The sequence below is a fragment of the Podarcis gaigeae genome (genome assembly GCF_964106915.1).
Source record: "Podarcis gaigeae genome assembly, chromosome: 12".
NCBI lineage: Eukaryota > Metazoa > Chordata > Lepidosauria > Squamata > Lacertidae > Podarcis > Podarcis gaigeae.
In genome coordinates, this window is record NC_139688.1 from 4207909 (window position 1) to 4235841 (window position 27933).

At 46.7% G+C, this 27933-nt stretch overlaps 1 protein-coding gene and 3 long non-coding RNA genes across 6 annotated transcripts; 2 read left to right on the forward strand and 2 right to left on the reverse strand.

Annotated features, from left to right (window-relative positions):
• LOC310827886 lies at window positions 1–1082 on the forward strand. 2 transcript variants are annotated; one of them, XR_014556523.1, is made up of 2 exons: window positions 1–28; window positions 774–1082. It is a non-coding gene; the product is annotated as an uncharacterized lncRNA (long non-coding RNA). The 2 variants fall into 2 exon arrangements; XR_014556524.1 differs by having other exon boundaries at window positions 13–151.
• Window positions 1083–2823: 1741 nt separating this feature from the next.
• Window positions 2824–19862, forward strand: CDC25A (cell division cycle 25A). Its single transcript, XM_083704229.1, has 15 exons — window positions 2824–3265; window positions 4392–4474; window positions 5772–5823; window positions 6328–6364; window positions 7460–7561; window positions 8677–8784; window positions 9375–9509; window positions 11326–11403; window positions 12228–12380; window positions 13200–13301; window positions 13669–13731; window positions 13945–14043; window positions 15516–15646; window positions 16915–17026; window positions 17529–19862. Exons 1-15 carry the CDS (start codon window positions 3105–3107, stop codon window positions 17667–17669), a joined length of 1557 nt encoding a protein of 518 aa, XP_083560355.1. The 5' UTR covers window positions 2824–3104; the 3' UTR covers window positions 17670–19862.
• LOC310827904 lies at window positions 7438–15107 on the reverse strand. 2 transcript variants are annotated; one of them, XR_014556544.1, is made up of 2 exons: window positions 14642–15107; window positions 7438–7541 (listed from the first exon to the last, which is right to left on the reverse strand). It is a non-coding gene; the product is annotated as an uncharacterized lncRNA (long non-coding RNA). The 2 variants fall into 2 exon arrangements; XR_014556545.1 differs by lacking the exon at window positions 14642–15107 and adding an exon at window positions 9866–10146.
• On the reverse strand, window positions 17039–27933 carry LOC310827902. Its single transcript, XR_014556542.1, has 3 exons — window positions 26798–27933; window positions 23173–23273; window positions 17039–17350 (listed from the first exon to the last, which is right to left on the reverse strand). It is a non-coding gene; the product is annotated as an uncharacterized lncRNA (long non-coding RNA).

Genomic DNA, 27933 nt, shown 5'->3' on the forward strand with positions numbered 1-27933 from the left:
ATCTGGGATGCTGTGGAGCAAGGAGAAGGCAAGTTGAGGTTTACTTGCTGGTGAGATCGCACTTGAAGGTAGATGAAATTCAGCTCTGAAGCAGGGGGAGGTCTGGCAATGGACCTGGCGCGGCTGTTGGTGGTGGACGGATTGCCGGAAGGTTTGCATTCAGTGCCCTGGTTGATGCCGTAAGGCTACAAGACTGGCCGAGGGGATGCAAACGGGTTTGGAAGCCTAGTTTGTTTATTAACAGGCGGACAAACCGAGGAGGGAAGCTGCCCCTTTGGCGGCGGGTGAGTGTCCCTTGGCGAATTCTGTGGTGAGGGAAAGTTGCCCATCGGCTTCTAGTGGTGGCGCCTAGGTGAAGCCAGGTTCACATTTGGGGATGTCAGTGGAGGCCGAGAGGCCCGTGAAGCTGGCCGATCCATTTGTGAATGCTATCTGGTGACACTCACCTTTGTCTTTGGCCCTCAACCTAAAGTCAACAGACCTACTTTTTGAGAATGTCAGCTTGCTGACATTTGTAGAGCTCTTGACCTTACGTCAACGACCAAAGCGAGGAGGGAAACTACCCGGCACAGCCCTAGAGGTGGAAACCAGGGAAACCAGTGTAGTCCGCTTGTGGATCTACTGCTTCAAACTGGTGACCCTCCACTTCTGCAACCTGCCTTGACGGGGCAGGCCAGTCAGGGATGAAGTTGTCAAGACCAAAGCCTGTGGAAGAGTCTGGGTGGACGCTGGATAGTCGCCATCCCATCAACGTGTTTGCCTTTGCCTTTCAGGGACATCCAATGCCGGTGAAGTTTTCCCCAAGACCAGACGGTGGCGGCAAGCTGGCAAGCAGAAGGAGGCGATCGCCTGGCGTTGGGATGCTGTGGAGCAAGGAGAAGGCAAGGGGTCTGGGTTGACGGATGGTGGCCACCCCACTCATCTGTTTGCCTTTGCTTTTCAGGGATGGCCAGAGCCGGCGAGGTTTCCCCCAAGACCAGCCGTGAAAGTCAGGAAGAGAACTACAGGACTTAAGCCAGACAGCTCCTGTTTTCTAAATAAACGGCTTTCTAATTTTTATTCAAAATAAACGTTTTCTGAAAGAAATCTATGTTTTGTGCCATGTTTTTATTGTATGGGAAATCTCTAGGTAGTCATGTCACAGGAAGAGGAGGCTGCACCCCCTTGTGACATCACAGGGAGTTGGTAGCCAATGGCCACAGCTGGGGAAACATCTGCACAGCCCTCCCAGGCCTCACAATGGGGGGGGTCACCTAATTTTTAATAATTCCCGAGGTGCCCCCTATTGAGAGCCCAGCAGAGGATGTGCAGATGTTTCCCCAGCTGTGGCCTTTGGCTACGGACTCCCTATGATGTCACAGACATCCACCAACTCCCTGTGATGTCACAAACTGACATGGCAAATGAGGGGAAAGAGGCAGTTTCTAGAGGGGGGAGCAGCCCCTGGAGTCTGGGTGCAGGCAGGGCCAGCTGGAGACACAGAATTGTGTTGCCAACATTTGTGCCCTGTGGGCTGATCTCACCTACGCAGCTGCCAATAAAGTAAAATGAAATCACAATTGCTTTTGTCAGCCCACCACTTATAGGTGGTTGGAGATAAGGGAGGTGAATTCAGAGGGAAATGTACTGTAAAATGACCCCACAGGGAAAGCATACCCTCCAAGTGCTCCTATTTTCCGGGGACAGCCGCCCCAGTTTCTAATTTGATGCCGAATGTCCTACTTTTCCTTAGTAAAAGTAAAGGGACCCCTGACCAGTAGGTCCTGTCGTGGCCAACTCTGGGTTTGCGGCGCTCATCTCGCTTTACTGGCCGAGGGAGCTGGAGTACAACTTCCAGGTCATGTGGCCAGCACAGTGCACGAACCAGAGCAGCACACGGAAACGCCATTTACCTTCCCGCCAGAGCGGTACCTATTTATCTACTTGCCCTTTGGCGTGCTTTCGAACTGCTAGGTTGGCAGGAGCAGGGACCGAGCAACAGGAGCTCACCCCGTCGCGGGGATTCGAACTGCCAACCTTCTGATCGGCAAGCCCTAGGCTCTGTGGTTTAACCCACAGTACCACCCACATCCCCATTTGTCCATGAATTGTCTCTAAATAAATAAACCCTTCTATATATAATAATAATAATAATAATAATAATAATAATAATAATAATAATAATAATATTTTATTTATATCCCGCCCTCCCCAGCAAGGATCGGGCTGAGGGCGGCTATTCTTGTCCATCTATATATTATTTGCAACCACCATTGGTTACTTTGATTACATTGTACATTGTACTTCTTATCATTATTATTATTATTATTCCAATAAAATTATATTACACATTATGAACTTTATTTCAATTCTACTGGTTTCTCTATTTCACACACATCTTTCCTATGTACAACATAAACTTATTTCATTCTTTTTGAAACGTTTCATCGCCCTGTTGTCGACTTTTCCCCGTTAATTTGACTATTTCCGCCTTGACTATCTCTACGGTCGCACTTTGCTATGCGACTTCCGGGCGCGAGGGCGGGATTTCCCTTCGCTGTCCCGCCTTAAAGCTGCGGGGCGGGAAGAGCAGCCTTAAAAACACGCGGTTCATTTCGTGGCGTCATTCTCCAGCGCTCTTCCCCTCTCTGCCATTGGCTGTTCGGGAGGGAGCGCTTCCCTATTCGTCCTCCCGCCTTTCCCGCCCCGCCTCTTCACCGAGGGGCGGGGTCCGGAGCCCGCGAAGCGAAGGACGTTGTCGCGGTTCCTCATTGGCTACCTCGATAGCGAGTCCCCTCTTTCCATTGGCCGCTGGCTTCCAGGATGACGAGGGCGGGGAGGGCGGGAAGCAAAGCGAGGCGGGCTGCTGCGCTGCTATTGGCCGCTTTCACTTTTGGCGGGAGGGCGCGAATCGCCGCCGCGCGCGCGAAGTGGGCGTCTCCCGGAGGAAGGGGCGGGGCCTCGCCTCTCTTTCTCCAATGCGCGCGCGCTCTTTCGGTTTGCTCCGCGTTCCAGGCCGAGGCGACGTCGACGGCGAGGCTCATTCCGCCTCACAGCGCTGAGGCGGCAAGAAGCAGGGCGTCTCCGCTGCCGCCGGACCGACTGACTCCCCCCAGCCTCGCCTCATGGAGCCCGGCGGCCTTACCCCGCCGAGGCTCTCTCACCGCCGCCGCCTCCTCCTGCAGGACCAGCCGCGCTTCCCCGCTCCCAAGGGTCTCGGAGGCCTCCCCGAACCCGCCGGCCTCGCTCGCGCCGCCGACCGCCGGAGGAGCCTGGGCTGCGGCGGGTAAGGCAGGCGGCCGCCCTCGACCTCGGCGCCTCACGCCTCGCTGTGGGGTGTTGGGGGGCCTTTGTCCCGCTCGAGGCCGCAGAACTCCAACTCCCATCATGCTTTGCCGTCGGCCACGCTCGCTGGGGCTGATGGGAGTTGGAGTTCGGCGACGGCGCACACCTGGCTCTAGAAGCTGCTTCGTCTATCCATCGAGCTACCTGGGTGGGACTAAGTATATAATCCAAATAGGGCTGTTTATTATTATTATTATTATTATTATTATTATTAAGTATATAATCCAAATAGGGCTGTTTATTATTATTATTATTATTATTATTAAGTATATAATCCAAATAGGGCTGTTTATTATTATTATTATTATTATTATTATTATTATTATTAAGTATATAATCCAAATAGGGCTGTTTATTATTATTATTATTAAGTATATAATCCAAATAGGGCTGATTATTATTATTATTAATAATAATTACTTATTATGCTCTTCCTCTGAAGCAGGGCAAAGTGGCGTACATGGTCCTCCTCGCCACGTCTCTATTTCTCTATTTTCCCCTTTATCTGCACACACAACAGCCCAGTGAGGCAGGTTAAGCTGAGAGAGAGCGACTGGCCCAACGTAAGCTTCATAGTTCAGTGGAGAATTGAACCCTGGCCCAACAATCTTGAGCACTATACCAGTTTGAGCCTCATCCTCCTCTTTTAGAATTGGATAGAATAATAATTGGTTATTATTTGGCTGTTTTATTTACTTGATACGCTAATATTACACCATTTCTCCAGGGAGTTCCAGGTGGTTTCCATGCTTCCGCTACCAACTCGCTCCATTTTTTTCTCTCAGCCTTTGAGGTAGATTAGGCTGGCCCAGTGACATAGCCCAGGGTCACCCAGTGAGCTGAGTGGGGATTTGAATGCTAGTATTTCTGGTTTATGATAGCCACTTTGTTACCCTGGTTTTCTTAAGTAACTGATCTCAGCATGGAACCACTTTGATTCTGCATTTTTTATTTATGGACTTTCGTTTGTGTTTATGTAAAGTGGCATTATGTTCCATTTGGTTGCCCTGAGAAGACTTCTTCACAATGATGTGTGATGTAACAATAGTGTATCTGATTATTTGCAGCTCAAGTGAGAATTGTGTACAAACGTCAGAAGAAAAGAATGTCAATCTGCAAAGGACGTCGTCTTCTGAATCTACAGATTCAGGTTTGTCTGCCTTCAGCCATAATAATAATAATATAAAATTTTATTTATACCCCGCCCTCCCTAGCCAAGACCTGGCTCAGGACGGCTAACAACCAATAATAAAACAAGTTGATTAAAATACAATTTTAAAAAACAAGATTAAAATACAACATTAAAACATTAGGATGCAGCCTCTTCACAGTAGGAGAAAGGAAAAAGAAAGATGGGAAGGGATTCAAACTGATTCTAAGCCAAAGGCCAGGTGGAACAACTCTGTCTTATAGGCCCTGTGGAAAGAAATCAGATCCCGCAGGGACCTGGTCTCATGAGACAGAGCGTTCCACCAGGCCGGAGCCAGGGTTGAGAAGGCCCTGCCTCTGGCTGAGGCTAATCTAACTTCCTTAGGGCCCGGGACCTCTAGGGTGTTGCTATTTATGGATCTTAAGGTCCTCCGTGGGGCATAGCAGGAGAAGTGGTCCTGTAGATACGAGGGTCCTAGGCCGTGAAGGGCTTTAAAGGTAAAAAGCAGCACTTTAAATCTGACCCTGTACTCCACCGGGAGCCAGTGCAGCTGGAACAGCACTGGGTGAATATGCTCCCATATAATCCAAAACCCGCTGGGCTTGACAATAAACCTCTCTGTAGTTTTAGTTGGGAACTTCAACTAACATCTGAGCTATGAGCTTATTTGATTGGTCCAAATGTAACTTTTCTTATCCAAATGATTTGGAGTATTGGGAGCATGTTGTAAGCCAGCACTCCCAGTTCTTTCCTTGATTTCCTGGTTTGATTCCACCATAATTTCCCTGAGCCAGGGCAATGATGGCCTACAGATCAGGACTGGAAGCCCAGTTCTAACAGTGATTGATTACTCAGTTGAGATGTAACATCATTTTTTTTTTATTGGGAGAAAGGGGAACACTAAGATCCAATTACAGATAGGTAGCCGTGTTGGTCTGCCATAGTCAAAACAAAAAAAATTCCTTCCAGTAGCACCTTAAAGACCAACTAAGTCAGTTCTTGGTATGAGCTTTCGTGTTATCTGAAGAAGTGTGCATGCACACGAAAGCTCATACCAAGAACTGACTTAGTTGGTCTTTAAGGTGCTACTGGAAGGAATTTTCTTTGTTTTGACTAAGATCCAAGACTTAGTATGAGCAGCCAAACCATAAGATGGCTGTTATATGTGAACAGTAAGCTTCAATATGTCAGCAGTCCATTTACGTAATGGGAACAGTACTGACCTAATATCTTTGTCTGCATGTTTTGTCACTTTCTACAAAAATATATGCAAGTTGTAAGATGATTTCTTTCACAGGTTGCTGTATGGATTCTCCTACCCAGCTCGGCATGAAAAACCTTGATGAAATGTATGTAGAAATACACTGTTGTGTGTTTTGTTTTGTTTGTTTTTTTGCTTGGGGTTTTGTATGAAACTGGTTCAGGGCATCCTCAAAGAATCTGCTTTGGAGTAGCTTGTGTTAAGCAAAAATGCATTTGGAAGGTGTGCGAGTATTGACTTGAGTATTTCAGAACCCTGGTAGTTCAAATTAGCAAGACTGGTGTAAAATGTTCTTGGTTGTAGCTCTGTAGCTAAGGCTGTATGATAGGTTCCCCTCTGTTTCCTGGCACAATGTTTATGGGAATGTCTCATTCTTAGACTTTAGTACTCGCTCACCAAGGCACAGGAGAGGGATGTTTATGCACTCTCACACTCGGGAACATGTCACGCTTGCCAGAATGTTGGGTCACTGTCAGTGTGATATTATTTTAGCTAAATGAGTCATTACTAGGTAGTCTATCATTTTAGCTTGGATGTTGAAATTTAACACGTAAATCTATGTTAAGGCATGTGCATCTTTTTGTTCTTGCAGTTTTAGAGTGCCCATGCGAAGAATGCACTCCCTCCCGGTAAGTGAAGCTTAGGAAGGAAACCTTCCTTTGTCCCTTTCTCAGCTGAGTTTCACACTATGCAGAACTGTCAGATTATGTAAACTTAATTAATAAAGCTTGAAAAGTCTTGCATGTTGTCTGTCAGGCTCCTGGAAATCCCAATGTTGACATTAAGGGATTTTAATATCTTACACAGAGCTGGATTCTTAGTGTATTTTTGGTTTAATTTTGCACACAGCTAATTTAATGACTGATTATTATTAATAATAGTAATTATTATTATTTGTATCCCACTTATCTGACTGGGTTGCCCCAGCCAATATAGCTTCCAGTATATATAAAAACATAATAAAACATTGAACCTTAAAAAGCTTCCCTATACAGGGCTGCCTTCAGATGTTTCTTAAATGTTATATAATTACTCATCTTCTTACCTGATGGGAGGGCATTCCACAGGGTGGGCTCCACTACCGAGAAGGCCCTCTGCCTGGTTCCCTGTAGCTTAACTTCTTGCAGTGTGGGAACTGCCTGAAGACCCTCGGAGCTGGACCTCAGTGTCCTGGCTGAGCAATGAGGGTGGAGACGCTCCTTCAGGTATACTGGGTCGAGGCCACTTAGGGCTTTAAAAGTCAGCACCAACACTTGGAATTGTGCTCAGAAACACAATGGGAGCCAATGTAAAGTTTGTATGTACTCTCCCCCATCCTTAGGCATGATCACCTGAAAAAAATTACAGTTTGAAACTCCCAAGTTTGCTTAATATTGTATTGGCACCCACTAATTTTCAATGATGAATTTTATGAAACAACAAATGCATTAAAATAGTGATTTTTCCCCCCCCGTGGAAAAACAAAGCCCTGGGAAATGTTCAGTTTTTGAAATCCTTCTTCCCTACATCTCTGGCTCTTGTTCAGGGTCCTAGCCAGCTCTGCCCACCTCCCAATTCCAATCCACCCCTGTTTTCTTTTTCAGCTAGCATGCTGTGGTCCATAGCTACTGTCATTGGCCCAGATTTTATGTTTTTTAATTGAATTGCTGTTCTGTTGTTTGCTCCTCATGACAAAAGAGGAGAGCTGGAACCTGACACTGCATTTGCTTCTCCCACCTTTGCAGCAGAGCCTTTTGGGATGCAGTCCTGCTCTGAAGAGGAGCCACTTAGATTTGCTCAGTTGTGATGTCTTCCAGGGATGTGGCCCTGAGGAGAACAAAGAGAACGTAAGTTTATTTCATTAAGTTCCTAATCTGGGGGAGATGGCCATGGCTATGCCCCAAGGGCTGGAACTGACCTCCATATGTAAGATGGAAGTGTAACAGGGTTAGAGTTGTAAAGGAGTGTTGCTGCAGGCACTGTGTTCCAGCTTAAGTGCTTTTTGCTGTTGTAAAATCCTAGATGTGAAATACTTGATGGAATGTTATTGGTAGAGTGTTCATTTGGATAGTTACAGGAGCACTTTCCATTTGATAAGAATAATTTCAGCCAGTGTGTTGAAAATCATACTGAATTGTTTCAGCCATTTTGTGTTGGAGATAAGCAGTGTCCAGTGCACAGCGGAATGATGAAAAGTACGTGCCAACATGCTCTATATTACTTTATTTACACTTCAAAGCTGGTAATTTACAGAAAAACATTTTCCCTCTGCCGGAGCAGAGAAAGGCATCCTCTCTCCTCTAAAGCACGGAGAGAATCACACTGAACTGCAAAGAACAGTGAAAAACAGGAAACCAGTGTACGTCACATCCAGTCTCCTTTCCCGTGAGAAAACCCAACAGCACTTGACTGTGGAATGTAAACATTGTCTTGTGACAAGCACTTCGCTGCTCAGTGAAGGAAGCAGAAACCAACATCTTGCTCCTTCTGTTTCCTTCCTAAGGTTGCTGGAGAAAGGGCCCCAATTAGTTTTTGTGTTTGAATCTGATGCTCTTTGTCCCAGGGTGGTGGTAATTTTTCTTTGCCTGAGTGGGCGATACCTTTTAGGCAAGACAGCTTTTCATTGCACTGATGTATTCATGGAGAATTTAGAGCCTTGATAAATAGCTGCATGTGGTTCTTCATTTAAATGTGAATACATTTTAAGCTTTGCTTAGGTGTTCCACCCGAGATGCATATCAAGTCTCTGCTATGAACTTCAATTTCATTATAGGAAGATGAGTGGGGGCGAAAAAGGCTACAGAAAGACTGGGTGTGGCAGAACAAAAGAGCTGATCGAGATTAGATTTCTCTTGAACGCTGCAGGACTCTAGACCAAAGGCTCTAGAACTGCAGGTTTATTTCCTGACCTTTTGAGCCCTAATGAATTGGTAAAATGGCTGTCTTGTTCCCTTTCCCTAAGGAACCATTTGAATTCAAAAAGCCAACAAAGCCAGCTTCTCGTACCTCTCTGCGTACCTCTTCCCTTGAAGATGAAGCGTTGAGGCAGGAGCCGGCCACAACACTTTTGGTATGTACTACTAGTGTAGTCTCTGTGTTCAGCCTTGAGAAAGAGCTTCCTGTCCCAGAATGTTGTGGTGCTAACTACTATGCCCAAACCTGGGACCAACTCTGTCAGAAATGGCAGGAGAGCCTCAAAAGGCAGAAATACTGTTAGAAATCAAGATTTGGAAAAAAAAACACACCATGCTTCCGCATCAGGTGCCAGATTGTAAGCTCAGCTCTTTGTACGCCTGCAGTTTCTAACAAACTGCATGGAATGAGACAATGTGCTGAAGAGGACAACTTGGAGGTACACAAACCAAGTGAGTCTTCATTATTTGCATGCCATGAGGAAACTGGACAGCCGATCTGATTGTAGGAGGCCACATCTTTCTGCATCTTGGTTTTGCAAGCAGATAAAGCTGATTTTTAAGTTGTTGGGTCTATGCAGTTAGTGTATTTGGGTTTACAGAGTTGTGATTCTAGATGAGAGCTACGCAAGCAAGCCAGGAGAATGCCCTGTCTCTTTATTCCTCTCCTGATCTTCGCCTCAAAGTGAAGCCATAATCCTATGAGGGAAGACTGAATGCATGTCAACCAATAAAATATTTGTTTTAGTTTCATAGTGGAAAAGCCGACAACTATCAAGAAAGCTTCAGTCCGGCATTTCTGAGGCCGCTATCTCGAGGGGCCTCAGAAACTGAGGAAGATGATGATGGATTCTTGGAGATAATGGATGGTCCAGATGTCTGCGTAAGTGATGATGAAAACACCTCTGTATTAAATACTTTAAAAACTAAAAGTTCTCCAGCTAGGTGGTTTGTGTTGGGTATAGCCATTTCATCCTGTCTAAAGATGGCCAGCACTGTAGATACTGCACTTGATAATTGATATAAGTAGGCTTTTTCAAATTCCTTGGTTGGCCTGTTTTGGGTGAAATATGGAGATAAGAGGACTTGAGCAGTAACCTCTTTTTTTAGTAATTCATTGGTTGGGTTTCCAGCAGGTGAGTTCAAAGCAGCTTTCAACAGTAACACATAATTAAACAGAGCTAAAAGGTTCATGCCTTGCTGCATAAATGCAAAAAGTGATGATACCGAATAGCCTACCAGGGGAAGGAAATTCCAAAGATGTTGTGCCATGGGAAAAGTGTATCCTTAGTCAGACCCTTTTCACCACAGGAGCAGGTGGAACACAGAGAAGGGCTTTTGAAGCACATCTGTGGGGAAGCAAACTCAAAATGGGAGGGAGCAATACTGCAAATAGTTTAGGCCAGCAACTTTTGGCCCACCATGTGTTGCTAAGCTTCTACTTGCTTCATCCCTGACCAATGGCCATGCTGACTGCGGGTGAAGAGATTTGGAGTCCCAACAACATCGGGGGAATTTCTCACCCCTACCCTATCTTAGAATTTAATAATAATAATAATTTATTATTTATACCCCGCCCATCTGGCTGGGCCTCCCCAGCCACTCTGGGCGGCTTCCATAGAAACCAAAAATACAGTAAAATATCACACGTTAAAAACTTCCCTGAACAAGGCTGCCTTAAGATGTCTTCTGAATGTCAGGTAGTTGTTTATCACTTTGACATCTACTGGAAGGGCGTTCCACAGGGCGGGCGCCACTACTGAGAAGGCCCTCTGCCTGGTTCCCTGTAGCTTTGCTTCTCGCAATGAAGGAACCGCCAGAAGGCCCTCGGCGCTGGACCTCAGCATCCGGGCAGAACGATGGGGGTGGACACGCTCCTTCAGGTATACTGGACCGAGGCCGTTTAGGGCTTTAAAGATCAGCACCAACATTTGAATTGTGCTCGGAAACGTACTGGGAGCCAATGTAGGTCTTTAAAGACCGGTGTTATATGGTCTCGGCGGCCGCTCCCAATCACCAGTCTAGCTGCCGCATTCTGGATTAGTTGTAGTTTCCGAGTCACCTTCAAAGGTAGCCCCACATAGAGTGCATTGCAGTAGTCCAAACGGGAGATAACCAGAGCATGCACCACTCTGGTGAGACAGTCCGCAGGCAGATAGGGTCTCATCCTGCGTACCAGATGGAGCTGGTAAACAGCTGTCCTGGACACAGATATGACCTGTGCCTCCATGGACAGCTGTGAGTCCAAAATGACTCCCAGGCTGCGCACCTGGTCCTTCAGGGGCACAGTGACCCCATTCAGGACCAGGGAATCCTCCACACCTGCCCGCCTCCTGTCCCCCAAAAACAGTACTTCTGTCTTGTCAGGATTCAACCTCAATCTGTTAGCCGCCATTTAAAGATGAATACCAGCACTTCTGACTACTCTAGGAAACAACACTGAAGCCCCATGCACATTTTGCAAGTTGGGTGTGATGTATTCATTGAAATTTGATCCACACAGCAAACTCCACACTGTATTTTGGTCCAGTGGACATTTCTGAGTAGTCTGCAAATGCACTCCACATATAACTTACGACAATAATTTAATTTAATCTTGATAAGTGGCAAAGTCCCTCCTGTCCAAGAAGAGTCACAATTTCACTTGCTACCAGTGGTGTTTTCCCTGCTTAGTAACTGACCTTTTAATTTTATTTTAGAACAATGGTGAGATGCCCTCTGACATGGCCAGCCTTTGGACAGCTCCTCTAGTCATGAAGAAAGGGGATGATGCCCATGTAAGTTGGCCATTTTAGTCTTCATGGAGCCTGAATAGTGCATTTAAAACCCTTTGTTGCTTTCAGTGGAGCTTATTTTCTGATATTCAAGAGGGGTTTGCTTTTAGTGCTGTTTCTCTTGAATACGTTCAAGCATATGACATCTACTCCACAGTTGTCTATCTGTGGCTTTGGAGCTTGTGTTTCTTTGCTGAAGTGTGTGGTTGTGTGTTCTGGCCAAGATGCAAGTAGAGCTCTCTTCCACTTCCACGGCCATGCCAGTCCTTTTGGATTCCACTTGGTGCCTTACCTTGGCAGGGAGCTCAACTGTGGTGGGAAATGTTGCATTGCTCCTGCAATGGAGGCAGCTGTTCCTTCAGCATTTTCAAAGTGGGTGGATGAGGTATAAGTAATTACGTGTGGTCGATTGTTTTTTGCTGATGCCTTTGGCTGCCTGGCAGGGACGCGGGTGGCGCTGTGGGTTAAACCACAGAGCCTAGGACTTGCTGATCAGAAGGGCGGCGGTTCGAATCCCCGCAACGGGGTGAACTCCCATTGCTCAGTCCCTGCTAGGGGGCAATTTGAAAGCACGTCAAAGTGCAAGTAGATAAATAGGTACCACTCCGGCGAGAAGGTAAACGGCGTTTCTGTGCACTGCTCTGGTTCACCAGAATCGGCTTAGTCCTGCTGGCCACATGACCCGGAAGCTGTACGCCGGCTCCCTCGGCCAATAAAGTGAGATGAGCGCCGCAACCCCAGAACCGGCCATGACTGGACCTAATGGTCAGGGGTCCCTTTACCTTTTGCTGCCGGGCAGTCCTAATGCTGCTTTGGTTTTTGTGCAGAATAAACAGTGCAGGTTGCTGGGCGTGGAAAGCGAGCCGTACAGCATGGCCAAAGCTGCCCTGAAGAGAACGGGGCGATCCCCAGAAGAGAACTCTCCATATTTCATCAAGAGGAAAAGAAACGTCTGCAAGGCATCTTCCGAAGAACTAACGGTTGGTGGCTGAGCACCTTACACTGACTGCAGCCTGCTCAATTTGTTTGTGTTCATATTGGACTCTTAACTTCAAGCAAAGCCTGTTTGCCTTTGGTACTGGTTGTGAGAGGTGTGCTGTTCTCTGAAGGGGGTGGGAGCCTCTGATCAGCAGGCACTCTTCTAAATCTTGAGGAGGAAAGGGGCTTAATGTGCAGATGGGAACAAATGCAAAAAATCCTTCGGGATTTGGTTGCCAAACAGAGCAGGTGCAGGGGTGACTTGGAGGTCTGAGGGAAGGCCCTTAATGTGTTTCTTAAAATTCCAGCTTATTTCCTTTTCCTTCTGACTTTCTATCTTTCCATGCAGTTCGTTGTATTCCTTTGTGATTCTCTTAGGTAAGGCAATACTAATGTTTTGCTTGAGGTTTACCTACCTCTAGTTTCAAGTCCTTCCCATCCTTTCTGCTTGTTCTTTCTAGCATACCTTTGGAATAATAGAAAACTGCCACTGCTTCTCCCCGCACTTCCCACACTTTCCCCCTTAATCCAGGGGTTCCAAAGTTCCCTTCTCACCAAACCCACCCCTTCAGAGGAACTGGTCTCCCAAGAGCCTCCTTCTGTACTTCATTCCTCTCTTTCTCAATGCAGGCTTTCAACACACTCTCCTCCACCCTCTCTTCCTAATTCCCTTTACACTCTTCATCCTTGAGGTTCTGCAAACCTTTCTAGCTGATCAGCATAAGCAAAAGCAGTTGTGGGAAGGATGCTTCCATCGCTGCAAGCTTTACATGAACTTGGTATTCCATCATCTCACATCTGCTTTCCCCTTGTTCCTTTAGAGCCTGGTGCTGATTGACCCAAACTCGTTGTTTGAAAACTCAACGGAAATAGAGAGCATTTTGGACAATGACGCAAGGGATCTTATTGGAGATTTTTCAAAGGTAATGCTGATGGCCTTTCCTCTTTTGACATTCTGTGGCTTGTGTGAGACAAGTGCAGTGCAGTGCAGCTGGTGTGGTGTAGTGGTTCAGAGTGGTGGACTCGTAATCTGGTGAACCAGGTTCGCTTCCCTGCTCCTCCACCTGCAGGGTGACCTTGGGCCAGTCACACTTCTTTGATGTCTCTCAGCCCCACTCACCTCACAGAGTGTTTGTTGTGGGGGAGGAAGGGAAAGGAGAATGTTAGCCGCTTTGTGACTCCTGAAGGGGAGTGATAAAGTGGGGTATCAAATCCAAACTCCTCCTCTTCTTCTTCATGTGTTCTGCTGTTTTCCTCACTCTGAACCAGGCCTCCGTTTTGTCACCTTAGGGTTACCTTTTCCATACTGTAGATGGGAAGCATCAAGATCTGAAGTATATTGACCCAGAAATGGTAAGCAGCACAGGCTCTTCTCACAAAAAGAAATGTTTGCTTCACATGGATTGCAAACTTAGTTTGTCTGCAGGCCACCTGTGGAGTCCAGTAAAGGCAGAGGGGTGGGGCATTTATGCAGCTGGACAGTTCTGTCAGTTAAAACAACTATTTTTTTAAAGTAATGGGACAACGTCCCCGAGGTCTAATGCTTCACCTTTTCCTCCCCTCCAGATTGTTGACGTGTTGAATGGCAAGTTTTCAAACTTCATTAAGGAGTGCGTGATAATTGACTGTCGATATCCCTATGAATATGAAGGAGGCCACATCAAGGTATGGAGGGAGTTCAGAGGCACCTGCTTAAGACTGGCATCCTGATTAATTTGGGCATAAGCAGAAAAACATTAGAGTGAATCCCAAAGCTAGTAAAGGTAAAGGGACCCCTGACCATTAGGTCCAGTCGTGTACAGCTTCCGGGTCATGTGGCCAGCATGACTTAGTCGCTTCTGGCGAACCAGAGCAGCGCACGGAAACGCCGTTTACCTTCCCGCCGGAGTGGTACCTATTTATCTACTTGCACTTTGATGTGCTTTTGAACTGCTAGGTTGGCAGGAGCAAGGACCGAGCAACGGGAGCTCACCCTGTCACGGGGATTCGAACCGCCGACCTTCTGATTGGCAAGTCCTAGGCTCTGTGGTTTAACCCACAGCGCCACCCACCTCCCTTATCCCAAAGCTAGGCATATCCCAAATACTAGGCATTGTCACTTCTGACTAAGTTTCAAAACTCACTTCAAAGGTAAGGATATTTAGGCCTCCTTTGCAGGTAAAGATCCCCTTGGCTGATTTTCCTAAAACAGGGGAGGAAGGTGTCTTTATGGCAGGGCAGGGGAGAAAGATCAAGTCAGGGGACAGAAGATTTACAGTCTTACCTTGGAAGTTGAACAGAATCCGTTCCAGAAGTTTGTTCGACTTCCAAAATGTTTGACTTCCAAAGTGTGGCTTTTGAGCCAATTGGAAGCCATGGAAGCCCTGTCGGACGTTCAGCTTCCAAAAGAACATTTTGCTTTCTGGTGGGAGGCTGAACAAAAAGTTACTGCTTTTATACAGAGCCATTGTAGTGACATCTGAGAGGATGCAGTGATGCTGGAGAAAACTGAATAACATATTACAAAGCTTCTGTTTGGTGTCCTCTGCTTCCAGACGTCCTATTGAGAGCCAGTGTGGTGTAGTGGTTAAGAGCAGTAGTCTTGTAATCTGGGGAACCGGGTTCGTGTCTCCGCTCCTCCACCTGCAGCTGCTGGGTGACCTTGGGCCAGTCACACTTCTTTGAAGTCTCTCAGCCCCACTCACCTCACAGAGTGTTTGTTGTGGGGGAGGAAGGGAAAGGAGAATGTTAGCCGCTTTGAGACCCCTGAAGGGGAGTGAAAGGCGGGATATCAAATCCAAACTCCTCTTCTTCTATTTATAACTTGGGCTAGGGAGGGGAAGATGGGCCACATTAGATTTGATGAAGTGAAGGGCCGTAAGGGCTGACCAAAGTTTAGGATTTCCCCCCAGGAAATAAACTGCCACAGGGGCCAGATTAAACTGACTGGTGGGCCAGATTGGGCCCCCGAAACGGACTTTGGACATGCCTGCCCTTTTCATCTTCTAAGACTAAGTTATCGTGACAGATCTCGAGTGAATATGGATACTGTTTTAATGCACTGTTTGGGGCAACATATCCTGTTGGGTGCTGTGCCATAACAGGCACACAACCCGCAGTCGACCTGCCTTCTCTCACCAGTGTCTCTTCCTTCTCAGGGTGCTGTAAACCTTCACATGGAAGAGGACGTGGAGGACTTTTTGCTGAAGAAGCCCATCGTGTCATCGGACGGCAAACGAGTCATCATCATTTTCCACTGCGAGTTCTCTTCAGAGCGTGCCCCGCGGATGTGAGTACATGAATGTTCCCCTTTGCATAGGTAGGGAACTTTGAGGACTTGTGTTGTTACGTGGAGACGTGATTGGATGGATAATAACTGATGCTTAATAGTGGAATAGGGTAGGTGAGAATTGATAGCCCAAGAAGATAATGAGACTAGGCGGGTACAGGAATGGAAGGGTTTTAAGAAGCAGGCCCTGGTGCATTCCTATGCGCTCCAAGCGTTTCTTTAATAATTCTCTTTCACACAGCATTTTGATGCTTCGCGTCACAATCCCCCTCCTGTTAGAAATGACATCCACGTATTGTTGAATGGTCACTGTAAAATGTGAAGGTTCATTCTTGTTTCACAAGTTGTGTATGTCTTTAAGGGCCAGGGCAAATAACAAGACCCAGTCTTACAGCTGTGAAACATAGCAGGTGGTGCTAGGTTGTGTTAATTAAGCTGTGTCAGCATTTGGGCATAGTATATAAGGAGCAGCGCCTAGCTCTCCCATTACCCTGGGGGATTGGTTGGTGGTTGGGTCGTGTTTGTTGTTGTTATCTTTAGTGTAAAAGGAGTTTTTGTTTTGTTACCAAAACCTTGTTAAAGTTATTTTTGAGTTCCTTGTTATGCATGGTCTCCCCAGCAAGCTCTCTGTGTCAGCATCGACCTTGAGCCAGTGCACCAACTGGACTCATGCACCTCAACCCCGACTGGGCTAGGCGAGCTGGGTAGCACTGCCAGAGACCTCCTTTCTCACAGGAACAGGTCACAGTGCTGTGGACTCACAGCTTAGAGCTGAGAGCACCGGATTCACTGTCTCAATAATACAGTCGTTGAGAAGCAGAGTTTTGCAGAGTCTTGCAGAGTATAAACCACTCGGAGAGCAGCTCTGTAGAATATCTTCCTTTTATTCTGTAACTACAACTATGATACAAAACTATATACAGAGCTGAATATTCTAAGCATAAATCAATGCTACACTGAGAGTCTGCAGCTGCTCTTAGCAGCAACCTTATCTCTAGACACGATCTCTAACACTCTCTCTCTCTGATACACTGACTGACTGACTCTCTGACTCACACACATTGATGTGGTGCTGGGGCAGAATAAGTAGATAGCAGAACACGCCTCCTCCTCTCTGGAGAGTCAGCAGAGACCATCAGGAGATCATCAGGAGATTCTTGGGTATGGGAGGGGTGAAATCTCCTCACTCTGCAGCGCTACTAAACTGCATATAACCAACACATATATCACTTATGGAGGGTTTTGAGGCTCTTTCCCATCTGTTACAGGTGCCGATTTGTGAGGGAGAGAGACCGACTTGGCAACAGCTACCCCACTCTGCATTATCCTGAACTATATGTTCTAAAGGGGGGATACAAGGATTTCTTCTTAAAATGCAAGGTCAGTGTCATTTTACTCGGCTTCCGTTTCTCTTCCTTACGTCTTTATTGCATGAGTACTGTGACCTTCCTTCCTGAAGCTCAAGGTGGTGTAGATGGTTTCTCTCTATCCACAAAACGTTGTGTGTGAGAGGGAGTGACTGTCCCCAAACCCCAGACAATTCACTTAATGGCTAGGTGGGAATTTAACAACCTAGCTGTTGCTGTGTGCAGGTGTTCTTTGTGTAGGGTGAAAGGCAGTTCTATGCTAGGAAAACCAGAGTTATGAACTCTATATAAAATAGTTGGATTGAGTGCTTCTTGATTTCCCACCTCCTGTGTCAACCTAGGGAGAAAGGAAAAGGGATGGCTTTTTTAGGTGACAGAAATGGATGCTAAGTAGGACTTCAGCACCCCGAAGATCAGTGCAGAATACATTTATACAAGGGCTGTCAATGAATCACAAATAGCCCCAGAGATTTTATGGGTCTTGCATAATCCCCTTTTTTCCTTTTTCCTTTCAGAGCTACTGTGAGCCCCAAGCCTATCGCCCGATGCACCACGAAGACTTCAAGGAAGACCTGCGCAAATGCCGCACGAAGAGCAGGACCTGGGCTGGTGAGAAGAGCAAAAGGGAACACTATAGTCGCCTGAAGAAGCTCTGAGAGCCGCAAGAAGGGCAGCCAGATTTAGCCTGCCTGCCTGCCCTGTGGGCGAAAGCGGGGACACATTAACTTCTCCATGTGCCTCGCAGGAATTGTTCACTCCTTGCATGGGCTTTGCTTCACCGTCTACTGAATCATTTCACCCAAGACCAAGCGGAGTCCTTGGACTGCCATATTGCAGGCATGAACCCTTCAAGCGTTTGCGTTCTGTCCGTGAATCCAGGGTTTCCCCGTATGCTTCTGAAGACAGTCCATTTAAACAGTGTGTATACGGGAATCAGGGTAGCAAATAACTGCCGAGCAGAGTGTCGATCATGAGATTTTAACGTCGATTTTACAAATTGTGCCTTTTTATGTTAGTACAGCCGGATGAAGCTAAGTTACCTGTGACTGGGTTTCCTGGGTTGTGTTATGGCCCTAATTTTGTACAAGGGGCGATGAGCAGGGAGGGTTTTTTTGAGACCTGACCCCATCCTCTGAGCTGCAGCTCTGATATTGCCAGCATTCTCTTACCATGTGGAGGAGGGGTGCTGGAAGTATTTTCGTGGAACTTGCATAGGCTTCCTGTAATGAAGTATTTATCTGCTGCCAAAGAGGAAGCTGTTTTTATCATGTTCTAACTTATTCTTGGACCTTGTCGTCACCTTAAACTTAGTTGCTTTTTAATGCGTAGGTGTGACATTTTACATGTGGGCGCCTGGAGTGACCTGGTGCCAAAACAGCTTGTCAGTGTTCAAATGCAAACTGCCGTCCCTCCATATACACAGTCACACACCCTGTGTGCTCGGCTGTGATTGTGGCATGCTTCTAGGGCAGCCTCAACCTCATGCCCTCCAGATATTTTGGGCGGCAGTTCAGGCTGGGACAGGTGGCTGTTACAGTTCAGAACATCTGGTGGGCACCAGGTGGGCGAAAGCTGATATAGAAGGTAAATCTGGCCTGGATAGATCATGCTGTGTGTTTCTCCTTCCTCCAACTGTCCCCAACAGAGGTTTGCTAACCCTTTTTAAAGAATTTGGCTCCCAAATCACTCCCTCTTGCCTAATTGGAAGGGGGCTGGGAGGTCCGATGGCAGTGAGTCTTCATCCGCCCAGTGAGGAATCGATGGCTTTCCTCTTTTAAGTGTGTAAGTTACACGGCTGTTTGAGGAGTGTTGGCCAAAACAAATTCTGAGCTGCTTTAAATTGCTCCAGTTACCAGTGTAAATCTTGGGGGCAGAAGGAGCTGGAGTAACTCAGAGACTATGTTGTGCCTGGCCAGAAAGTATTATAAGCCAGCTTACTTCTAAACATTAGGGGGAGAACATTTGTTTTTTAGGGGGAATTAGTATTGCAAGCTATACTTTTCCGGAATTGTGTTTTGGTCTTTGAAACAAGCCTTCAAATATTATAAGAAATCAGTCAGTGGCTAAACTCAACCATGAGGCTGCGACGTTTTCTGCTTCATATTTGTGCAGATGTTTGGTTTTTGGCGATGTTGTTCCATACGCTCAAACCCTTTGAGCTGTGGTGCAATTCCGTGTCTGCATCAGATCTAAAATACCACCCCCTAGTTACTTCGTCTCTGTGCAGGTGATCAGCAGGTACCTCCAAACGGGGCGGGGTTAGGAGGCTCACTTCAATGCAAGCCAGTCCTCCCATTCAGTGTTGAGGAAGGCTGCAGCCTTCAACCAGAGGTGGTGCTTAAATGGGGTGAATTGCCGTAGCGGAAGTCCAGGCTTTTGCCCTTTCTGCAACGGGGACCAGCGGTCTGCCAGACCATTCTACTGTTTCCTTGCTGGCTGCTTCCTGTGAACATTCCCAAAAGTGTTTATTCCACCTCCCCAAAGCACACTTCCTGGTATTTGGATATGTATTGTTTGTTCAAGTTGCTGTTTGTCTTTTTAATTTGACATTTGCACATAATTCATTTAAGGGTAGGAAAAACAGTGTGCTTTTTAATGTATTGTGACTTTTTTGAAGGGCGACGGGGACATTTTAAACGACACTGGTCCTAATAAGGGCCTTGGCTGAAACCACCTACTTCTGTGGCCTCGGGAAATAAAATGCCCAATACACAAGCTCTGTTTCTTTTGCCTTTGGAGCAACTGGTACTCAATATGGTCTAAGGAGAGAGGCCTGTCAAAAACACCTGATAAGACCGTACAAAATCTGCATGACGTTTTGGTGGGATTAAATCACAACTTTATTTACATCTTCCTGAAGAGCAGTGGCTCGTTTTGCATTCCCCTGGGCTCCGTTGAACAGTTTTAAGTAAATTGTTTTCTGATTTGCATGTGGATTTAGGAGGGGCTGGTGGGTGGTAGAAGGCGAAGGCCCTACTTTGGGTTTGCTGGAGCACGTTGTGCAAACTTCAGCTTGTCGGTACATTGAACCTTCTCCTTTTAATGATTTGTCTTTCCATACCATGTGTGTTTAATTTTGCTGGTGGAGATGACTTAAAAGTGAGGGGGAAGAGATGCCAGGGGCAACAAGTCCAGAGCTGAACGCCTGCTGAGTTCTTGTTCAGTAAGCCTTGACTGGTCCTTATTGCCTCTTAGGCAGGATCTTTTAGAGGGAGTCCCACCCAGATGGAGACTTCTATGCTTCTGCTGCGATTGGGATCAGGCCACTGTGCTCTCAAATGGCTTCTTGAAAGTTTGTGGGTAGTGCTAAATACCACAGTTCCATCTACTCATATGAAATCTGAGCAGAGGGTGATTTGACTCTACATTTGCCAGTTCTGACATTGGTTAGTTGTTTAAAGATAATCTAACAGAAGAATTTTCATCTGTTCAAGGGAAGCTGTGGTATTTTGAAAGAGATGGCATGCTGCAATTACTTAATTGGTTAATCTGTTTAAAAGCAAAAGACTACTAACAGTTCCCCCTAAGGAGCTGGTTAATGCTATGATTTCCAGTGGTGCTATGCATCTATGATGTGTGCATCCCAAGTCCCCACTTGGTGGTGCTGCTGTTCCAAGCTCTAAAAATCTTGTGTTTCAGCTCTGTGGGCTAGAAAAGGAGTTGTACACTTGTTCATTATTCCTTCTCGCAGTGGCCCTGTGACTGTTCACCATGGTTCCTGTATTTACAGAAGGTGATTTGTTCAGGGCAATCTGTGATGCGTGTTGTTGACAGACGATTTAAACTTCTACCTTTTTTTTAACTTAATAAATTCTGTAAGGATGTCTAAAATGAGAACCTCGACTGTTGCACAGTGTCGGAAGAAAGGAGGAGTATAACATGCAGGCCTCTTCTTTAGCTCTTTGATTTTATTAGTCGGATGCAGAATGAGATAAAGATCAAGCAATTCTCTGTGTGTTGGAAGTGCAGTGATGCAGGAAACATTGGAAACCTGAATTGACAGCACTAAGGTTGCTCCATCACACATGGTGTGGCTCTTACATTTTATACAACACTACTCAATAGTTCATGGTCTCTCTCTCTCTCTCTCTCTCTCTCTCTCTCTCTCTGTGTGTGTGTGTGTGTGTGTGTGTGTGTCTCCAGTTTCAGTCTAGCAGCTAAGCTGCTGTACTCGACTCTTCTGCTTCCTATTTAAAATTGTATGGTAGCTTTCATCTATTAATGATTATGCTTCCTGGTTTCCACTGAAATCTTCTCAGTCAGAGGCTGCTGCGTGGGTTAGTGTTTTTCCCCTCTCCAGTGCGCCTCCATCTCTCTTCCCAAACAAAAGGACACTGAAGGTGCTCACAGGCAAATGTGGCGTTGCTTCTGAGTGAGCTGCGGCATATGATACAACTGATATCTAGTGTGGGTTAATGGCTTGCAAACCCTGGCCTCTGATTGCTGCTTCAAACATTAAAATTCTTCTTGTTTCCCTCACACACCATAAAGTGGTACCCAGCCTGACACTGACATAAATGCCAGTTTCTGCATATGCTGCATATCCAAAGTGGCTTACATATAGAATAACAGAGCTTGGGTTTTTTTAAAGGTACAGTGGTGCCTCGCAAGACGAAAAGAATCCGTTCCGCGAGTCTCTTCGTCTAGCGGTTTTTTCGTCTTGCGAAGCAAGCCCATTGACGGTTTAGCGGATTAGCGCTATTAGTGGCTTAGAAAAAGGGGGGGAAGGGAAAAAAACCCACAGGAACTCGCAAGACATTTTCGTCTTGCAAAGCAAGCCCATAGGAAATTCGTTTTGCGAAGCACCTCCAAAACGGAAAACCCTTTCGTCTAGCGAGTTTTCCATCTTGCGAGGCGTTCGTCTTGCGGGGCACCACTGTATATCAAGACAATTTAAGTGTCAGAATATATCTCCTGGTGCCTCTGTCGAAGTAAATGTGCTGCAGAACCACTTCCATATGGAGAATAGCTCACGCAGTAGAGCATGAGTCTCTTAATCTCAGGGTTGTGGGTTTGAGCCCCACGTTGGGCAAAAATTTCCTGCATTGCAGGGGGTTGGACTAGATGACCCTTGTGGTCCCTTCCAATGCTGCAATTCTAGGATGCTGCATCCTCCAACCCAGTTATTGTAGAGGACCAGCCTGTGCAGCCTCAGGGTTAGATCATGCAGGATCCTAATGTGTAGGTGGTTGGGGGTCACGGTGTGGCCCTGCTTGCCCCTTTGGTTGTGCGAAGGGGAGTTTCTGTGCTTGGGGAATTGTAGTCTTGCACCTTGGAAAGAGACTCTTAAATGCCCCTTCTCCCTTGATGGAGAGCCAGCGGTGCCTTTGGTAAAATGGCATCACCACCACTATCTTCTTTGCTCATCTAGTAGTTGATTAGTGTAATGCTAAGCCACCTGTAGGGACGCGGGTGGCGCTGTGGTGTAAACCACTGAGCCTTGCCTAAGGCTTGCTGATTGGAAGGTTGGCGGTTTGAATCCCCGCGATGGGGTGAGATCCCGTTGCTCAATCCCAGCTCCTGCCAACCTAGCAGTTTGAAGGCAAATCAAAGTGCAAGTAGATAAATAGGTACCACTCTGGTGGGAGGGTAAATGGCATTTCCGTGCACTGCTCTGGTTCACCAGAAGCGGCTTAGTCATGCTGGCCACATGACCCGGAAGCTGTATGCCGGCTCCCTCAGCCAATAAAGCGAGATGAGCGCCGCAACCCTGGAGTCGGCCACGACTGGACCTAATGGTCAGGGGTCCCTTTACCTTTAAGCCACATGTTGGGAACCTGTGACCCTCCCACATGTTCCTGGGCTCTAGCTCCCATCAGCCCTGACCATTAGGCATGCTTGCTGAGGCTGATGGGAACTGGAGTCCTACAGAATCTGGATGATCACGGGTTCCTCACCCCTGTGCTGTAAAGGCCTATAGACTGACATCCTTAACAGGCCTGGAAGCAAATGTGAATCTATAGAGATAAGCAAAAGTCACCAATGTTGACAGTAAGTGACAGAACAGGCAATTATCTCTACCCTTCTAGGCTATACTTCCTCCCCCTGCCCCAATCCTGGTGAGAATTTTGCTAATCTTGGGGGCAAGTGGAGCAAGCCAAACACTTCCTCCCCCTTCATACCTTAGATTTTGTGGTAGCTGAGCATGGACAGACTTACAGGGTTACAGTGGCAGGGTTTATGTCAATTGTCTTGAGTATTTCTGCAGCCAGTGGGTTGTCCTCAATGCTCTTGCTGCTCCCTATTGCGTCCTCATCATGCTGTTTTGATGAGATGAGCAACAATAATTGTCCCCCCCCCCAAGATTGGCATTAGCATTTTATGATGATGGGAGGTTGCTCTGGGAGAAGTCTGTCTTCAAAGCGGCTGCCTTGTAACAGCTGGTTCGTGTGAGAATGCATCCGGAATGAATTTACTACGGTCAGCAAAGAGATCAAGGTGACCTTGAAAGCAAACGAAACTTGCGGCAGCCCCATGAAGCATGGTGATTGTTCTGCTCTAGGCTCATAACCCCAAGGTGTGCCTTAGGGTGGACTCTTGACCATCTGCCTGGTGCCATCTGCACTCACTCGCGTGCCCCTCCAGTCATAAGGGCTGGCATCTGTATGTTTGGGTGGGGACGACACATAGCCCCTGCCACTGCATAGAAAGCTTCTAAAGCGGGTTGGATATTCTGCTTTTCAGAAAGTGTATCACGACAGGTTCCCCCACCAAAGCCCAGTTAAAATTTTTGACCTCACTGGTGGTAGACTAGCCCAAATATGCATTCTCGTGCACTGAAAATTATTTTTAAAGTTCTCGTCCGAGGCTATGCAGGGATTGCTAACCCTGGCTCACCCTTACCTCCAATGGAAGGTTAACTAAACCACCCCACCCAGAGCCTCCTGATAGGGATGCAAACTGTCCCCTCCTTGGTCATCAGACTTGATCATTTGGTGAGAGGAGAGAAGGTGCTAACCTCCTTCTGCTGATTTGCATGGATCAGCTGAAGCAAGAGTGAGTCACAGATATGGGATAATTACATCCACCACTGGCATGTGGTTTTTGGAGCATTGGCCAAAGCAAGGGTTTTTTTCTTTTTAAGATTGCTATCCCTGGCCTAATGTATTTTGAGCCATGTTACTGGTGATATACAGATCTTCTCGGCTTGGGAAAGAGGCAGCCCAGTTTTGTAATGATGGGTTTGTATCGCTTTTCGTATCACTAGTGAATTGATTCCAAGTGTGGACTCCTCATGCAGCCAAAACCCATGCAGAAGCTGGATGTATCAGCCAGCAGCTCAGGAGACACAGTTTCCAGAAGTTCAAAAAATGTTGGGGTGGTGAGGACTAAGTATGCCCAGTGAGCTTGGGGCCAGCTGATGCGGGCAGCTGTGAAAGAAAACTGAGGCAGAGGGAAATGGAATGGAGTATCCTGGGAAAGGGGGAAGAGGCTGGTTGAAACCTGCAACGGGAGCACTCCAGAATATTAAAATGTAGAAAACAGTAGGTTTCTCAATGGCCAAACACTGGAGTCTTTGACAGTAAGGGAAGGCTGCTGCCATCTGCTCAATGGGCTTCCTGCAAGCAGTCCAGCTGCTGGATAAAATGCCTCCTTACCAACTTCCTGGGTGGTGACTCTGTTTAAGAAGGTAAGTTTTGCTATATAGTGTCACAAAAGCATTATTGATATATTGACAAGCTGTAAGGTGTGCAGAAGAAGGCAACCCAGATGGTCAAGGGTCTAGAAACCAAGCCTTATGAGGAACAGTTGAAAGAGCTGGGTATGTTTAGCCTGGATAATAGATATGATAGGTAAAGGGACCCCTGACCATTAGGTCCAGTCGTGGCTGAGTGGGGTTGCGGCGCTCATCTCGCTTTATTGGCCGAGGGAGCCGGCGTACAGCTTCCGGGTCATGTGACCAGCATGACTAAACCGCTTCTGGCGAACCAGAGCAGCGCACGGAAACTCCGTTTACCTTCCCGCCGGAGTGGTACCTATTTATCTACTTGCACTTTGACATGCTTTCGAACTGCTAGGTGGGCAGGAGCAGGGACCGAGCAACGGGAGCTCACCCCATTGCAGGGATTCGAACCACCAACCTTCTGGTTGGCAAGTCCCAGGCTCTGTGGTTTAACCCACAGCGCCACCCGTGTCCCTAATAGATATGATAGTCACCTTCAAATATCTCAAGGGCTGTCACATGGAAGGTGGAGCAAGCTTGGTTTCTTTTTAAAAACTTTTTATTGATTTGTTAGAACAACAAAAGTGCAAATATAAGACACAGACAAAGAATCAAAAGGTAAACCAGAAGGGCAGAAGTACAAAGATGCAGCACAGCTCCAAAGGGATATTAAAATAAGAGCTGTTCAACGGTGGAACCATCTCCCTCCCTTCCTTGGAGGATTTTAAGCAGAGGCTGGATGGCCATCTGTCAGGGATGCTTCAGCTCTGTTTCTTGCATTGCAGGGGGTTGGGCTAGATGACCCTCAAGGACCCCCTTCCAACTCTACAATTATATGATTCCCCTGTGCACCGGATCATGTGGGATGTGTCGCTGCTGTTCCAAATCTACAGATTGAAATCCTGGCTAAAGCAAGATTACTCCTTAGCAGAGCTGAGCTACAACCATGTCACGTGCACTTAGATTAAGGCTAATGCATGCCCTGAGATGACAAGATTCAGTTGTAGCCGTGGCAGATCCCAGATTTAAATGAGGATGCCAACAGGGGCTGGCGTGTTTGCATCTCATGGAAATAGGAGAGCAGTGGTTTCTAATAAATTGGGCCTCTGCAACTGCGTTGCAAGCAGCTACCCGCTAGAGCCGTCTAGGATATTGTAGCCCTCTACCCGGTAAACCTCAGGGCCCCTTCCAACTCTACAGTTCTTCGATTCCATCACCTGAGGGATCACAGGTTCCCGTCCCTGGAGTTGACACTATTGGGGCCCAACTCAATGCAAGGCAGCTATATAAAGATTTTTGTTTAATGTTCTATTACGTAATGTTTGATATGTTTTTATATATCCTGGAAGCTACCGTGAGTGGCTGGGGCAAACCAGTCGGATGGGCTGGGTACAAATAATAAAATTATTTCCTTTGAATGGAAAGGGGAACAAAAAGCAGCAACTACCCCAAGAACACAACCTCTCTCTGCAAGACAATTGCATAGCCTTGTGGGGAAGGCTGCAGCCTGGCTTCCACCTATTCCTGTGTCTTCCCAGCCACACAGGCCTGCTCTTTCTTTTCCCCTTTGCAGCCACTGTATTTTGCACATATGGCTTGGTTGTTTTTGCTCCAATGCCGCAGACGCCGACAATATTCCTGGAAAACATGTCTGCCTTCTGACCTGTCAACCCCATTAATCTCGTTCTGAAATGCTTCTGTCCCCGAGGCCTGATGGCCAAGCGCTGCTTGCTTGCTCAGATGGGCCCGGGTTCCAAAAGTCAGGGAGCCTCTTGGCTTTTGCAGGCACATTTATTGTCCTGCAGAGATGGGGGAGCACAGCACTGTAGCAGTGCAGAGCAGAGATCAGAGACGCAAGCATCAAATACTAGACTGGTTTTGTTTTGATTGGCTTCCTGGCACCAGGATCACATCTTCTGGCCGAATTTAGCATCTCCCGCTGCCATTCTTGGACTCGCTAACATTGTTTTAGACTCCTCCACTAGGCAAACTTAATGTTCATCTTTTCACCACCCTTTTGCACCGCTTTTGAAATACTAAGCAGTATATAAATGCTATTAGAGGGGGAAATGGGGAGAAATCCAATGTTCTTGTTCTGTTGGTGTAAGCATTCCAGCTTACCTGACAGAATGATCTGCCCTGGGGGTTCTCCAGACCCCCAAAACCATTTTGGGGGAGTCACAGGGGGAAAGTCCCAATTCACTAGTGCTGGATCTTGCCAGTGCACCAACTTAGTTGCCTCTGGCCTGTAATGTTTAATAATTTTGTGCACTTCCTTAGAAGATAAAACCAAAATATGACAACAGCAGAAAAGGAAGATTTGGGGGAAACTGTTTCCTGCATAGTCAAGAGTTACTGCTTGCCTGATCATCCATTTTCCTCTACGCTTTAAGTACTGTGTCATTGTCATTAAAGTGAATGCCCAAATTTTCCCTGTCCATATTTATCGATGGAACAATACATAGACACCACTTTGTCACACAGTAGTGGTTAGAGTTTTGGACCTGGACCCAGGGATCAAATCTCCACTTGGCCCTGAAGCTCCCTGGGTGATCTTGGGCCAATCCCTGCCTCTCAGCTTCACTGGGTTATTGGGGGATTAAAGGAGGAAGCGGGAGAACCATCATGTCTGCCTTGCTGAGCTCCTTGGAGAAAAAGGCGAAAGATAAATTCAATAAATACACAAACGAGTACAGTACAGCAACCTCACTGCAAGTTACCATTTATGAAATTAGCTTCCTATCTTTTCTCACTGAACCTTCCATATAAGGTTTTTCAGGACTTCATATCCAATTTCTTGCATTGCAGATTTATTGATTTCCCCCCCAGTGCTCTTTTACAACTTAACATGCCCACCCCTCTCCTTTTTCAACATGTTTACTTGAGCAACTGCTACTCATTCTATTCCTATCCACTGGGGTGGCCTGCCACCTACCCATTACCTTGCAGCAATTTTCTCTTTATTTTTGTGTTTATAGAAAGTCGGTGTTTTCCCACGCTTTACATCAGAAAGTCTCTTGTTCCAGCTCTGTCAATCGTATTGCAAAAGCTGGTTATACGTTTTTTGAAAGCAAACATTCCCCATTCGGGACACCATGCTTGTGGCAGTGCAAATCTTACAGTGAGAATTATATCTATGTGTTGTGTCTGTCTGTCACCTAAGGCTGACTCACTCGGCCAAGGCCAGTACAAGGCTAAAATTGTTGCCATGTTTTCATCCTGCACTGTTCTTTTCCATTTGGAAGAGTGTTATGTGC